The sequence below is a fragment of the Melospiza melodia genome, chromosome 1, assembly GCF_035770615.1.
Source record: "Melospiza melodia melodia isolate bMelMel2 chromosome 1, bMelMel2.pri, whole genome shotgun sequence".
Classification (NCBI taxonomy): Eukaryota; Metazoa; Chordata; class Aves; order Passeriformes; family Passerellidae; genus Melospiza; species Melospiza melodia.
Window position 1 is genome coordinate 111,569,507 of NC_086194.1, and position 15,537 is coordinate 111,585,043.

Below are 15,537 nucleotides of genomic sequence, written 5' to 3' on the forward strand. Positions count from 1 at the left end.
CCTCCATGTTAGAGGATTTCCTGTCCTGGTAAGAAACAAATTCACCTTTCTTCCCAAAACCATCCCGAATGAAACACTTATCAAGAGCAGGAAACAAGCTAATAACTTGGTGGCCACCTGTCAGCTGGGCACTGGTCCAGTGTTTCTGATTTCACAGAGGCTGCAGAAAAAGTTGTGGTAGAAGCTGTAGGCCACAGAAATCAGCTCGTAGTAACTTTCAGGTGTAACTGACATAGGATTAATAGATCCAATTTCCCAGATGGAGTAGTTTACTTGTGGTGCAAAATTTTAAGCCACCCCATCTCGGAACATCATCTCTTTGCAAGCTGAAACAAACTGTAGACACATGTCCCGTTTCTTAAATTACCCTTGCTCTGATGTCATCCATGGCATGATTTTAAGACTGCATAAATAAAATACATGCCTGAATGTTAACCAAGCACTGAGCAGAAATACGAGTATGAACTGGTTCTGCTCGTGACTCTAAGTAAATGTAAGCATTGTAAGACTTAGTTTCTAGCTTCTGTGTAACACCCAGTAAAACCCTTGGCCTGGGTCTGTGAAGAATTACCTGGAGCCAAATGGAAGACACAAAAGATGGGTACTTAAATTAACCCCTCACACATGCCCAAGTAGTTAGGCATCTCATTCTGCTTGGATTTACAGTAATTATTCTCCCACATGCTAGAAGTACCTAACAGCTCTCCAATTTTTATCTTAAAGCCAGTCAGACCACTTCTCTATCCCACATCTTGCCACCAACTGAACAAGTGTATTAGCTATGGCTCCTGTGGTTCAAGAGATGCCATTGTCACTATAAAATTTTCATATTAGCATAATCAAGTAGTTTCCAGAGCAGTTTGGCCCACCTTAAGCAGCCATTCCTCAAAGACAGGAAAGGAATAACTGCTGAATACACCAATATTCTATTGTCAGAATTATATAGAGCACTTGCTCTTTATGTTGTTTAATTCAGTTTGGAAACTGCACCCTTCTGATGAAGAAGACAGGTCACAGAGCTTTAGAGATGAAAATGAGCACCTTCAATCCCCTTAATTTATAAAGTATTTAAATCTTTGTACTTCTGCAAGAGCTGTCATTTGCATTATTTGTCCTTCTCTCTTTAATGGATAGTTGTAGTTCCTCTACATTGATCTGAAATCTGACACATTCTTTTCTAATTAAGGACATCTAATGGGAAAGTTACACTTTCCCATGATGCCTACGACAATAAATCCTTCTAATTATTAATGTATCTAGGCAAGTGACATCTCATTATTTGGGTGAGTTCACAAAACCATTTGACAGGGAATAACGATGACTCAACGCCAAACCTAAATTTGGAAGAATTTAAGCAGATCAGAGATTTTTCACTACCATAAATATTTTTGATTCAGATGGTTTAAACTAACACGTACTCAGACTGGAGGGTTCAGAACAGTTATACCTCTTCCCACTGCAATGGGAATGCCAACTGCAATGGAGAACAACACTGGTGTGTTTTGAAGCATACCTGCGAATATGCTGCTCCTGTCACAGTTCCCTTTCTTGATCTTTCTGTACCTTATTTCTACAGCAAATACACAGCATAATGACTGGAGTAGAGAATGCACTAGGGCAATTTTAGACCATACTTAAAACTTGATTTGGTATTCGCTCATTGGTATAATTTTGTGAGTTTCTCCTTTCCTGTGTGCAAACACAGGAGGGCTTGGATCCCGATGCCTGTTTGGAGAGCTCACTCACTACACCGTGGAGATGTCAGAGCACCAGCCCACACTGAGCTATTTAGTTATGTGGGGAGAGGCTGCCAGAACACGCTCCGAGGGCGGCTTAGTTGTGGCAGGGCGGGTGGGCTCCCCAGCCGCCCTCTCCCAGTAAACCTGGGGGCTCTGCTCAGGGCACAGCAAAACCAAGGCCTGGCAGTCGCTTCAGGAGCACCTCTCGCCAGCCAAGCCACACTGCTGCTGCCGGAGCAGCCACAGTGCCGTGTTCCCAGACCCCTTCCCGGTCCTTGGGGCACAGCTCAGGGCCGGAGGTCCCAGCACTGCCCCCTCTACTTCGGAGACCCAGAGCGCTCAAACCACCCCTGGTGCTGGGGACGAGGCCTTCGCCCCTGCTGGGAAACGCGGCGACGAGGCAAGGCAAAGCGAGCGGGAGAGCCCATTAGCTGCACAGCTGCACTTTCAATGAGGAAAGTGTCACACCGACGGGCAGCCATCCCCGGCCCCAGCCGAGCCGGCGCGGCTCCAGCCCCGCCCGGGCTCCGTCCCTCACTCCCGAGGTCGGGCGGGCGGCGGCCAACGCCGAGCCGGCAGCGCCCCCTGGCGGGCGGCCGCCGCCATGGCGCCCCCGGCTGCGCGGCCGGGCCGGGCCCTGGCGCTGAGGGGCGGCCCGGCAATGTCACCTCTCCTCCTCCGGCTGTGATCATTATTATCAGGGTGCTGCAGCGCGCCTCGGCTGAGGGGACTGAATTTCTGGGATTGTCGATAGCAATGAATAATTCAAGGCGCTGCCGCGGAGGCTGAGGAGGCCGAGATAAGCCCACCGAGAGATCAGCGGAGGCTCCAACTTTTTGTAAGTGAAGGGGAGAATGTTAAACTCAGTCCCTGGCACCCGGTCCGCCTGTATCAGGCGGTCCTCGCTCAGCAGTTCGCATCCTGGAATGCTCTGTGCACACCTCCGGATCGGGCGGGATGCTGGAGGATGCAGGGTCCAGCAGCTGACCTCAGGTGGCCCAGTGCTCTGGTCTGGCTCAAGGCAGGGTCAGCCGCGAGGTGCGAGCTGTCTGTCTGTCCCTGGGAGGTACGAGCTGTCTGTCCCCGGGAGGTGCGAGCTGTCTGTCCAGGGCTTCATCCCCTCACGTCTCAAAATCCTGCCAGACTGAGAGCTGCAACAGCCCTGTGGACAACCTGCTGCGCTGCTCGGCTCTCTCTGGGGAGAAAAGCATCACTGATCAGCTGTCTCGTTTCAAGACTGTGGCAATTGACTCCCGTCCTCCCACCCTGCAGCACTGAGAAGAGCCTGACTCCATCTTCTCGACAGCCTCCTTACAGGAACCAGAAGGCTGCTGTCCTCACTAGCTGCATAGCTATCAGAGGGTCCCATGTAGCCCTCTTTACACCATGCTGAATAAACCCAATTCCCTCAGCCTCTCCTAAAGAGGCAAGAGCTCCGGTGGTCAAGTATTTTAATGCCCTTGCTGGATTCATTCTAGTTTATCCATTGCTTTCCTGCACTGTGGACCCCCAGATTCAATGGAGTGGGGCCTAATAAATGGTAATCAGAAAGGGATTGTCTCCTCTCATTCTGTGGCTGCTGGCCCTCTTTGCAGACAGTCTGTGCTCCTGTCTTATGTCCACCAAGGCCCCCAAATACTTTTGCACAGAGCTGATTCCCATCACTCTGCCTGTATTGTTGCTCAGAGTTCTTCCTTCCCAGGTAAGGGACTTGACATTTGTCCCAGATGAATTTTGTAAGGTTTCTGCTGGATAAACCACTGAGGTACTATTACTACTATTATTTAAGCTTGACCATCCAACCAGTTTTTTATCTGTCTAGTTATCCACTCATCCAAATCGTGGTATCTCACCTTGGATATAGGAATACTGTGAGACAGGGTGTTAAAAGCTTTGCAAAAGTCAAGGTGCTGCCCTTGCATCCCGAAATTCAGACATTTTGTCATAGAAGGCAATCAGATTGGTCTAGCAGTTGGCAACCGTATGCTGACTCTTGCAGCTTTCACCATGAATCTTGGGAAGGAGCATGATCAAAAGCCTGAGGATGGTGGTGCTCCTATCTGGGCACCAACACAATTGTGAATGTTTCTATAGTGTTTTTAATCTCTCATTTCAACACCTAGAAAATATCAAGAATGCCAAAGAGCAGTCTGATACTGATGCCAATGTTAATTGTTCTTGGAGCTTTCTGTTGACAGTGCTGGTGGCTGCATAACCAGCTAAGGATGGAACATTACCAGCTGTCTATTGGTGAAGCGAAACTCTGGCAGAAAAGTGATTTACTCAACATCACACGTGTTGTTGTCAAGCAGGAGCAGAACTCAGGATGTACTCCCTTCTGGTCACATTCCCAAATTCACAACATAACTAATGCCAAGAACATAGTCTTCCATTCAAACTTTTGAGACAAATAAATATTTCTTCCATCCAGTGACCTCAGCTTGAGGTTTCATTGCATTATAAATATACATGTCTAACATGCATAACAAAAAAGCAACACAATGGTGAAGTGAATTAACTGGATTGCAACATGCACTTGGCTCTGATAATAAGCACTTACAGGGAACATGTGCTCATTGGGGAATGTTAAAAACCTAGGATGACAGACTGAAAAAAGCAGGTACATGAACAGAGACAGCAAAGCTGGCAAAAATATTGTTGTTGCAAATGGAAAGTAAATATTTATTTTATGTTTTTACAGGAAATTTCTAGATGTGTGTGGTTTTGTTTTGATTTTAAAAACACTACATTCTAACATAAATATAGCTTACAGCTCTCATTCATGTTTAAAACTTTCTATGCAATTTTTTAACTTTAAAATGCAAAAAGCATAGGACACTGTCTTTCCCCTCTTCACTTCCTGAATCGAGCTTGTTTCACCTAGGAAATCACTGGTGTGTCTTTGCCAGACATCTTAAAGGTACAACACAAAGAATCTAGATTTTCTCTCTGTGTGATAAGTAAACTAAAAGGAATTTAGTGCAGCATGGGGAGACAGACATAGAAGGTGAAAACACCATAGTATGGACTTCCATCCTATCATCAGCTCTGCCTTCTGTATTTGCAAATTGTTTGGCATTCTCTGCTTGTGAAATGGCTGTGCAAGGCTTTTAATATTGCATGTTGTCTCCAGGGGAGAAATGAGGAGTTTCTCATGCTGTGCTTATGCACAGTTCTCCCAAATTAATTCAAAGTATTCACATGTACATAATGGCTAACATATGAGAAGGCTATTGCTAATTTCCACATAATAAACAGGCTGAATCATCAGCTTAGTTTTGTTGATATATCCAACCAAGTCAGGGTTTTCCACTGTTTTTTGGGTTTTTTTTGTAGTTTTCTTTTGTCCTCTTTGTCCCCTCATCTCTATAAATGAACTGCTCTTTGTGTTGCTTTGATCCAGCAGAAAAGGAAGGTATTATAAAACAAGTCCATTAATAACATTTGCAATATTTATCAAATAAATACTCATCAGATTAAAATGGCAAGGCCTTCCAAGGTGTTAAAACAATGGCATAATGAATGCCAACAGGGAGGCGAGTCACCAACAAAATTAAAAATATATTTAAAGCAACACAACAAACACATTCTGCAGCTCCTTGTCTAACATACCTATGGTTTCCTTGCATGCACACCATGCTTACACAGAAATTATGCAACCAGACATGGTAGGTGGGATACTTAATTTCTAGATTATTTTAGCCCAGATTCTTTTGCAGTTCCCTGCACTTCAATCCACTGTGGCTTAGATGTGGTAGTTATAGAGGTACAAATCAGGCCAGTATTTGGCTCTTTAGTTCAGTACTGATTTATGGAAAGGTAAAAAGGGGACATTTCTTTTTATTACAATTTCTCAGCAAGCATCTTGCCACAAGTAGAAAACCATTATTATGTTTAAGCAGTGCTGTCGCAAAACCCAGCACATTTAGGAGCTGTCGTGGGGCACTGCTTAATCTGAGACCACCACTGTCCTCTAAATTGAGCAAAGAATAGACACTACTAATGTTAGAAGTCAGTATCTTTGATCATCAAAGTTTACATTTCAGGACACTTGAGAAGGTACATCTCTCCTCACACAGAGGAAATAAGGAGGAGTTTGGTTGCAAGTAATTATTGCTGTGCAGAAAAAGGCACTTGGAGCAATTGGCTTCCCTGGGAGTTGGATCTATGTCTGCTGGCTGGCTGGCTGAACCAAGGACTAGTCAGCATGACTTCACAGTCTGTCATCTGGATAAAGCACAGGAAACCACCTGTGCCACAAAGAGAGGCATTCTGTTATTGCAGGATTTGCTGTTTCTGAATCTCATAGCCTGTTTCCTAACTGTGCACTGACTTAATTTTATTGTCAGTGTGATGAGTGGCAAGAGTCAAGTTATGCGGGGCTAGGAAATATAGGGTGTATTGCAGTATTCAGTATGTACTAGATCCTTTTCCTCTGAATATTCAGAGCCTAACACACTCTCAGCATTTTAAAAGGCCATTGCCCACTTTGTCATGATGCTGGATTTGCTTGAATGCTGGTAACACAAAAGTGTTGGCAAATTTTAGCTGCAACCTGTTCACTCTCTTTGTCCAAGGAATTAGAAGGAAAACCCCAAAGTTTATGTATCACTGTGTAAACTGAGAAGCAACACAACATGCCCAGAGAATGGTAACCATGAATGCTGTTGCTGTGCAATGAAAACAATGGGATGCTTGTTATAGAGCTGACAAACTACTATGAAATTCACTGTAAGAGGATGTCTATAAACCACCAAAGGATGAGCCAAGGTGTGGTATGCATGGCATCCATTGTTTGAGGGGCACATATAGACAAAATATCCTTCCATGGCATTCCAAGAGATGTTGTATGACGCAGACAAGTCCATGGGACCTGATGTGGTGCACTCTATAAGTACTGAGGGAGCTGTTTGGTGTCATTGCAAACCTGCTTCAATTATCTTTAAAAGGTTGTGGTGATTGGCCAAGGTTTCTGCACAATGTAAGAAAACAGGTCATCCCTATCTTTATAAATAACAAAGAAAGAGGATTCAGGGAACTGGACCTTATCAGTCTCACCTTGACTTTGGGGAATGTGATGGAGAAAATAACCCTAAAAATAACTTCCAATTATTTTAAGATGGGGTGTTTGGGAGTAGTCAGCACAAATTCATAACAGAGGAAATCATGTCTAATGGATCCGATAGCTTTCTATGAAGAGCATCTCACTGGATGATGGGACACCACTGGACAGGGTCCCAGACAACCACATCTAGGTGGTCTGCTTCAGCAGGGGGGCACTGGACAAGATGTGCCCCAAAGGCTCGTTCAACTTCAGTCATTCTGGCATTGTGTAAAATGTATCTGTGGCATTGCTAAGGACTACAGTTTGTGTGTGTGCCTGACACATACACCAAACAAGCAATTCAAATGCACGATAGGAGATAATACAATGTTTTAGTAGCATCTATCAACTCGAGCTCTCTTTTGTATTCTGTGGCTCAAGCAGCTGGAAAAGTGGATCTCTGCTTATGCCTTTTAATTACTAGCACAGAGAATGACACTTTCTGTTTGCTCTAAGTAAAGGTATATGAGCAACAGATTTTGAACTAAGTCTGTGATAAACAGTAAGTGCTTTGGCATCCTGAGCTGCTGCAGTAAGTGATTCCCAAGGCATTCAATATTAATTCTGAGTGTTCAAAAAAAAAAAAAAAAAACCTAAAAAAGAGGCAGATCCTGGAAAGAAAACCAGAAATCCCAATCTAGCAGCTGAACTTCTATCTCTAGCTTTTATTCAATTTATTTTTCATTTATTCATTTTTCCCATTCTTAGGAAGAATGCGATTCTAAATGGCAGCAGAGAGTGACTTGGAAAAAAACACATGGAGGAATCTGTGGAGAACAGCTGAAATCAGGCCTGTTGTGATCAAACCCAGCACACTGTTAGCTGCTGTCTGTGCAATGGTTTTATTCCACAACTCAAAAAAACAGGAAATCTGTGTACCAACTAATTGGAGGCTACTGATTCTGTGGGGTAACAAATCACAAATGCTTATTAAAAACAAGAACTCACAGCCATGCATCAAGTGTATACATGAGCACAGAATATTTTTAGGCTATTTATAAGGAAGTCTTGAAGGGGCCTGCTTTCCAACACATCAACACACCACCTTCAAGAACCCTGCTCCTGTACAGGACTAGCCTGTGCTTCTGCTAACAGTCCTGATATCCCACTCCTCTTAAGACCAGACAGATCTATTCTGAAAATACTTACGAATAAAAACTCAAGATAAGCAAGAGGCCATTTAAAATGCTATAGGTGCAATGCTGGGAATTTGGCAATCATACTTCAAATATCTGTTTGCTTTTGTTTTTATGACTGCATGTTAACTCCATGAAGTTTTAATGCACACTGGAATGCTGTGAATGACAAGTGGCAAAAATTGCTTTGAAACAATTCCTTGCTGTGACACTTTAAGGAGGACATTGCATTAACAGTTTATTTCAATAATACAAACTTCTGAGAGACTTGAAATTAAGTGTTCCAAATGAGCTTTAAATATAGCACAAGAAGTTTCAGTTTTAATGGACAAAGCCTGTTCCCACTAAATGTACCCTTGTACTGCCAAGAGGGCTTTGAAATAAAATAAAGTGGCAAGTTTGAGGCTATTAGTGTCAGAATCAGACAAGCCAAGCAATTGTAAATTAAGCTGATCTCAGTATTAAAGAAATCTCTTTGCATGAACTCTTATGTTCCCCTTCACTCTGGAAACCAAAGATATTCCCTTGAGTAGGTACCTGGCTTCTAAGGCATTTGCTGAAGCATGAGAAATACGATAGATGACTGATTGAATAATTTCCAGATAACAAAGTATCTTTATTTAAAATCAGATCTTCATTAATGCTCAAAGTACAGAAAAAGAAAATTACATTGAAAGAAACTTATAAAACCTTCTTGTAAAATAACAGTACTCCTCAGCAAAATCTTAGGTTAATAACTCCAGATTGGTCAAGCCTGTAACACTAGACTGAATCATAACAAGAACTGTTTTTGTAGGATTTTCTTCTTTGGTAAAACCCAGAAGGTATCACTTTTCATTATGAGGTAAGCAAAGTTTGCTAACAAAGATTTTCATTAAAACTGAAAAGGAGGACACAGAAAATGAACAGTAAACAGGAATTTAAAAAAAAGCTTTCACCTTTGAAAGTCTGTGACAAATCAGGACAAGTCAATGAAATTACAGTCCCCATCTCTGAATGGTCTCTTTGTCCAAGTGGCTGCAATGAATAACCTGATCATAACCCTCATATAGTGTCATGTCTGGCATCCCTTCTGGGTGCTTTGGATGCCTTAGGGCCTGGCAAATGCCAGTGGAGGTCTGAACAACTGAATCAAACTTCTGGTCCAGCCCAGTGAGATACTGGTGTTTGAGGCCCTGGTGATGGTACCCACCAAACCTCCGCTGCCTACAGCGGAGTTTAAAGAGCTGCCCGTGCCAGCCCTGACACACAGTCACACAATACAGGACTCTGTCTCAAACTTACCTCCTCTCAAGGGCAGAAAAAGAAGCCATGAGCTCTCAAGATCATGGAGAAATGTAAAATCTTTAGTTATATACTGAGAGCACTCAGGTAATTGGAGCTCCGAGATCTTCTTGCCCTTACCTGCAGTACTTGAGTCTTCAGAAAGATAAATATAGTGTCAGAGGCTTCTGATGAATTTTATTTTAATTCCTGATGATTTGCATTTTAACTGCTTAACAAAAATGATATTTACTAAGCAGAAAATTATTTCTACTTGTAATTATTGTAACTTTCATTTCAAAACTGCTACAAAATCAAATTATAAAAATGTATCTTTAAGGATATGCTAGTGTTACTACTCAAAAAACCCCAGCCAATATCATGTAAATGGTTTTATTCTCAAAAAATTAGTCATCAATATAAAATATTTTAACATTCTTTCTTTTTAAATATTGGTGACAGATAATGCATTTACTCAAATAAAGTGCTGTTTTTACAAATAGGTATTTTGTTTTTATTTTTACTGCTGTTCTAACCTCATAATATTGAATAGATAAAATATATTTTGGTTATTGAAGAATGCAGCATTACTTCTCCTTTTTATTTCTTCCCATGAAATCATTACATTTTCAATCTAGACTACTTTATCTGTATCCAATCAAAAGAGGCATATTCAGCTTATGTATTTCCCCATGTAGCAGGGGTCACAATTTGTGGTGTCCTTGCCTTCTTCCATGCTTTTGGTTCCTCTTGACTTGTGCCCATGTAGGTCTCCTGTGGGTTCTTCATCTGTGGGCAAGAGTTTAATGAAACATCCATCTTCTTGCACGTTCACCCATTCTTCCTGCTCTTCTGACTTTGCTCTTCTTAAATTCAGACCACTGATGCCTTGAACAATTCAACACTGAGGCTGAACTATATGGGCAATCTCTTTAGTATTTTCTCTGCCTTTCTGTGGGTTTTGTATTTTAAGCACGTTACTGCAGAAAATCCTATGCCAGTGCAGTCAGGACTAACTTTTCAGATTTTCATTTTTATGGATTTACTTAGTCAGATGCCAAGCTTCACCATAAAAAATAAAAACCACTTTTGTTCCAGTAGCTACCTCTTAGAAGAAACAGCTTCTTGTGGTTTTAAAGAGCAGCCAGGAGCTGTAAGAGGGGAAAAAAAAGAAGTCTGAAAAACTGTAATCAGCAAGACTCACAACTGTAAACAAGAGAGTAACTCTACTACTACTGGAAACAGGCCCACATTTGCCAATGTACGTTTTATACCAGTATCTAACAGTTTGATCCTGTAATTCGTTTTGCTCATCTTAAGCCATCTCCTTCAAGGAGAAGGTATAAAAAGTCAAACTCATGTGAAAAAGTCACCTACTGCCACAAAGTTTGGAGTATCCCTCTTTTCTCAATGTGCACCTTTCCAGTAAGCGATTATCTGAATCCTGTATGATTTTTATATGCAAGTCTGTATTGATTTTGCTCCTATTTTTACTTCTCTCTCTTCAATCTCTCCCTCTGTTGGATAATTTCCACTGGATATTTTTGAGTCTGAATCCAAAAATGAAAAGCAAATACACAAACAATTCTGTATCTGCAGATACATATATATCTATAGATACATATAACATACTATAGTATGTGAAAAGAAACTGGAGGAAGAGCATTTCCACTAACTACAGACTGCATGGCATCATATTCTTTCTTCATCATAGGCATAACTACTCTTCATTTAAACTTTTGTCTGGAGAATATTCAGTTTATTCTCCTGCCTTTGCTCATTGCCTCTACCAGATGTTTGGATTTTCTCTTTTCTTCCCACCTATCAGAAGTGTTGTTTAGATGGGGGAGAGCAGCTGGATGCTTGTACTAAATGACAAGGCTGATCTTTCTCTTTCAGAAATTCCAATAAACTTGGCATTAAAAGGCAAACTAAGTTAACTGGTAGTTAGCTTTACCTCCAACCAATCTTAATGGGATTTTTCATAATGAGTCTAAGAAATATCCTAGCAGAAAAAGATTGTGTCCTTCTGAGTATAAACCTTGGATGCTCTCTCGCATTTTTCATGTAATTTTTGTAAAAATGGCAAATTCTGTTGCAAGCCATAAATGGGAAAGGGAACTTTCATGAAGTGCTTCCATTTTTTATCAGAGGATTTAACATGTAACGCTTCCTTACACATTTATTATAACTACAATAACTAACGCATAGGATTTTATGTCTACTCTTCTGGAGGAAATTACTTCAGTTGCTTTTCTCCCCCCCCACCCCCCCTTTTTTTTTTTCATATGATTTCACATGACCTTTTTTCATCTTTTCATTTCCGATTTGGCAAGTTTGTGTTGAAATGCAACTCTGTCTTCTTTGGTGTCATTTGTTTCAATTAACCTGCTCACCACTGTCAGATCTGTTCAACCTCCTGATTGCACTCAGTTAATGGCAGCATGAATCTTACCACAGCTCCCAAAAATAAACTAAACAATTAGTCCTGGCAACTAGGCATTCAGAAAGTCCAGTTTTCTTTTTTTACCAGAATCCTGTAAGGTCACCTCAAACCACAAACAGAAACTCCTCCTGGGATAATATTATTTGTTAAATCCCATTCTCTCAGAAAGCTGGACTTCATGCTGCCACTTGCTGTTTCACTGAAGTTGGAATCCAGACAAAGGACTTTGTTCCTCAGAGCCTCAGACCCTCATGCCTCCGTGGGCTGGTTATCTGCTCTAAATGGCAAAGCAGAACAGTAATTCTGTGTTTGCTGGACACATTCACTAGGCTATAAAGCAGCAGTATGTTCCTAGTAGTTTCTCTTATCATGGCCAGGGTGCATTGTCAATTTTCCAAGACGCAATAGTAGTCAAACCAGCAAAGTGTCAAAACCCGCTAAAACCTTCACTCTTGGAATGAATAATTTTATCAGTATTTTCTAAAAGTGACCAACTAATTTCCACTGAAAAAAGAGATGGAGGCAACATTCCCCAAGCAAGTACTGTTTGCCTCTTCAGAATTCATGGTGCTTCCAAACCTAATGGCTTGGGAGTCCAGTAACCTCTGAATCATTTACACTCCTCTGCCTTATCCAGGTCAGGCAAGGACTGGAGCAAGGAATTCACACAGCCCAACCTAGTGTCCCTGGCATGGGGTGGGGTGGAAGGATTCCATTTCAGAAACTCTTATGTGGGAGTCCAAGACAGCTTAACCTGAAGTACTAGCAAAAAAGAATATGAAACAAATACACAAAGCAAGTAATATCAAATTTCTAAGCCAGATGTCCTAGAGAAGCAGCTAAACTGCTGCGTACAGAACACAGGTTGTTGTTCAAATTGTCACATAACTGAGATGTGATAACAGTGATGCAAATCTTTTTAATGGTTCAACAGGAAATGTAGGGAAACAGAGACCAGTGAGCTGGAAAGTAATAGCAACCAGATCAGTAAAACCTGTAACAATCTGAAATTTTGTTGGAAACAATCAAGAAGGGATTTTTGAAGTCTTGCCTCACCAACCTACTAGAATTCCTTGAAGGTGCCAACAGTCTTGTAGATTAAAGAGGTCCATTTGATGCTTGGATTTTGACAAGACACTTCACAAGGTTCAAAGTTAGCCCTTAAGGAACCCACAGCGTAAAAATAAAATTTCTTGTGTAGATAAATAAACTCTTAGGGAGGCAGAGGACAGAAGTTTGCAGTAAATAATGATTTTTTCCATAGTAGAGAGATTCACCACTAGTATTTCATAGGAATCTGCATAAGGATATTCAGGATATGAACAGTATATTCAATATATGATTTTGAAAGGGCACAGAGAGTGAAGGGGAAAACTTTCCTAAGTTATGCATGTAAGTAAAAAGAAAGGTAAACAGAAGACTGGCAAAAAGACTTCATATGACATCTGTGCCTAAACAATAAGACAGTGACAAAATTTGTTGAAGATAAAGTAATACAAAGATAAGTAATATGAAGTAAGGCAAACAGAAAAGATGATGTATGTGTGTTTATATAAAACTATAGGTTGTGAGCTCAAGCTCAGTAGGATCAGCTGGGTTGTAAGACATAATTTGAATTAATACCAATTCAGTCTTCAATGATAGCCAACACATCAAAGTACCAGAAATAACTAGGAAAGAGCAAGAGAATGGAAAGCAGAGAACACAACTGAAAAACAAACATCTGTCTGTCATGTAAATCCATAATATGCCTACATATTTAATACTGTATGCCAGGCTGGTATCTCCCAGGTCTGAAAAGATAACAGCAGAAAAGGAAAAGAGGTTAGAAAATCTATGGTACAGGGAATGACAAAGCAGCCTATAAGCCTTTCCCTCGAAAAAACCATGAATGAAGAAGGATATCATAGTGATCTGTAAAATCATCAGTGGCATGGAGGCAGTGAAGAGGAAACAACTGCTCACTGTATCTTCTGATCCAGTATGATGAAGCAAAAGAAATCAGGACATGGCAAGTTCACAGCAAATGAAAGTAAGTAGCTCTTCAAATCAGTGTCAGATGAGACTGGATGAAAAAGTTGAACACAATTGTATGGACCTTGGATCTGACTTGGTACAGCTGCTCTTATGTTCTAAAATACTACACATTCCTGGAAATTACTTCAAGTTCCAGAGACTGCATAAGGATTCCACTGCTACTTTTTACATTAAAAAGCAGCTTACCTGGTGCAGAAACTTCTTTTAGCTATATGTTGTCTTCCTCTTCTCTGTTAGTGCTTCTGTTTCATAGCCAAATCTGTATCATGGAGCTCTCATACACAAAAACCCAAAAGTCAGATCTCTTATGGCAGCCTTCTTGCAGCCTCTTGTCAAAAGCTCAACTGGAGCAACTGTTGTCTCCATTCTTACAAAAGGAAGTTCTCCTCAGCTCTGAGCCACCATTCTTGTCCTTTGATGCCTTCAAGACACTTAAGGTCAGCAAGTTGCTTGGAGATACATTAGACCTCTATGCTTATTTGCTTCTTGAGTAATTCCAGTTCTTTGCATCAGGTAATCAAATCCCAAACAGCTTCTGCTCACCTAGTAATACCTACAGAAGAGGTCTTCAGCTCTGGGATGTTACTAAGAGACATCCAGAAGTTCCCACACATGCTGACTATGCTGAGAATGGAAAGTTGCACAATGCACACAGAGATACCTGATTGTGGCTTTCAGCCAAGCAGACTACACAGAACACTGGAAGCGGCCCACGTTCACTAACTACCCAAGCAATTCCCAGTTTGCCCCAAGACATTAGTAGGTCAACAGCCAGCACCTGCTTTCACATATCTAGTGAAATGCAGCTGACTGAGATTGGAACAACCGGGACTAGCTCATTATTAATGTTTCCTAAAGTATACAATACCTGAATTATTTAGCATAGCCCCTAAACAAATGAAATTATTTTGTGAGTAGATGAAAGCAGCAAAATAAACAATTGAAGAAGAAGCACTTTCAACATGGTTGAACTTCTCAAGGCTATTCAATGGCATTTGTTGTTTCTACTAAAACATGGATACAGAAATGCATGTGGGAATAGGTTACACCCTATGCTTTAATCTGGAGTAATAGATGAGTATCTGCCTTTGTTTCAGGTGGCTGGCAGGACAGAGATTTGCAGTTTTTATATCTGGCAGTGAAGGAAATGTATTCAATTATTACAGGTCAGCAACACCTTCCTGTATGTTTTGGTTACAGACAGTACATTTTAAAAGGCAGTTTCTCTAGCTTGGCTAGCATAACACTGGTGCTTGGAATACATGTATTCCAAAGAAACCAACTATAGATAATCATATAAAAATATCACCTATGCAAAATAACTAAATACATACATACATCAATATATAATTAACATAGCTGCCTAAATCATTATGTTAAACTGTAAATCTTGAATATATTCATTCTACCTGATCGTACTAAAGTGTCTCCTATAAAGAGTATGCTAAAGTTAATTATGTATCATACAGGAACACCTCCCACTGATCCTACATATATACATACAGATACTATAGATAGCATACTGTATATTCTGGTTTGCTATACTTACATCCATTTCTGTGTTTAGTAATGCACAACAAAAATCTTATCCTTATTTCAGATAGTAATGAAGGGTGCATAAACATCTTACAGATACCTCTACTTTTTATACTGAAATCTTCTCTACAGTCTCAGCAAGAGACACACATCATTAGCCAGGAAAGTAGCTGTCTTGTTTGTCACATTCTGTCTTCCAGCCAGTACTAAATAAAATATCCACACATTTGGACATTAGGAAGATTTCTTTCAATAAATGAGTGATTAGACATTGGA

The 15,537-nt window shown here is 40.8% G+C and overlaps 1 protein-coding gene across 5 annotated transcripts in view; it reads right to left on the minus strand.

Annotated features, from left to right (window-relative positions):
• Nucleotides 1-8,571: 8,571 nt before the first annotated feature.
• Nucleotides 8,572-15,537, minus strand: part of ANKS6 (ankyrin repeat and sterile alpha motif domain containing 6) — a 40,573-nt gene continuing 33,607 nt past the window's right edge. For 2 of the 5 annotated variants that reach the window (XR_010028804.1, XR_010028802.1), the window contains exons 17-18: nt 13,912-14,146; nt 8,572-10,393 (exon numbers count right to left, since the gene is read on the minus strand). Coding sequence is in view for 1 of the 5 variants with exons in the window: in XM_063164366.1 (XP_063020436.1) it covers nt 10,344-10,393 (50 nt within the window). In the remaining 4 variants the exon portion in view is untranslated. Of the gene's footprint in view, nt 10,394-13,911; nt 14,350-15,537 lie in introns of all 5 variants that reach the window. The other 3 variants (XR_010028807.1, XR_010028808.1, XM_063164366.1) reach the window with 3 other exon arrangements.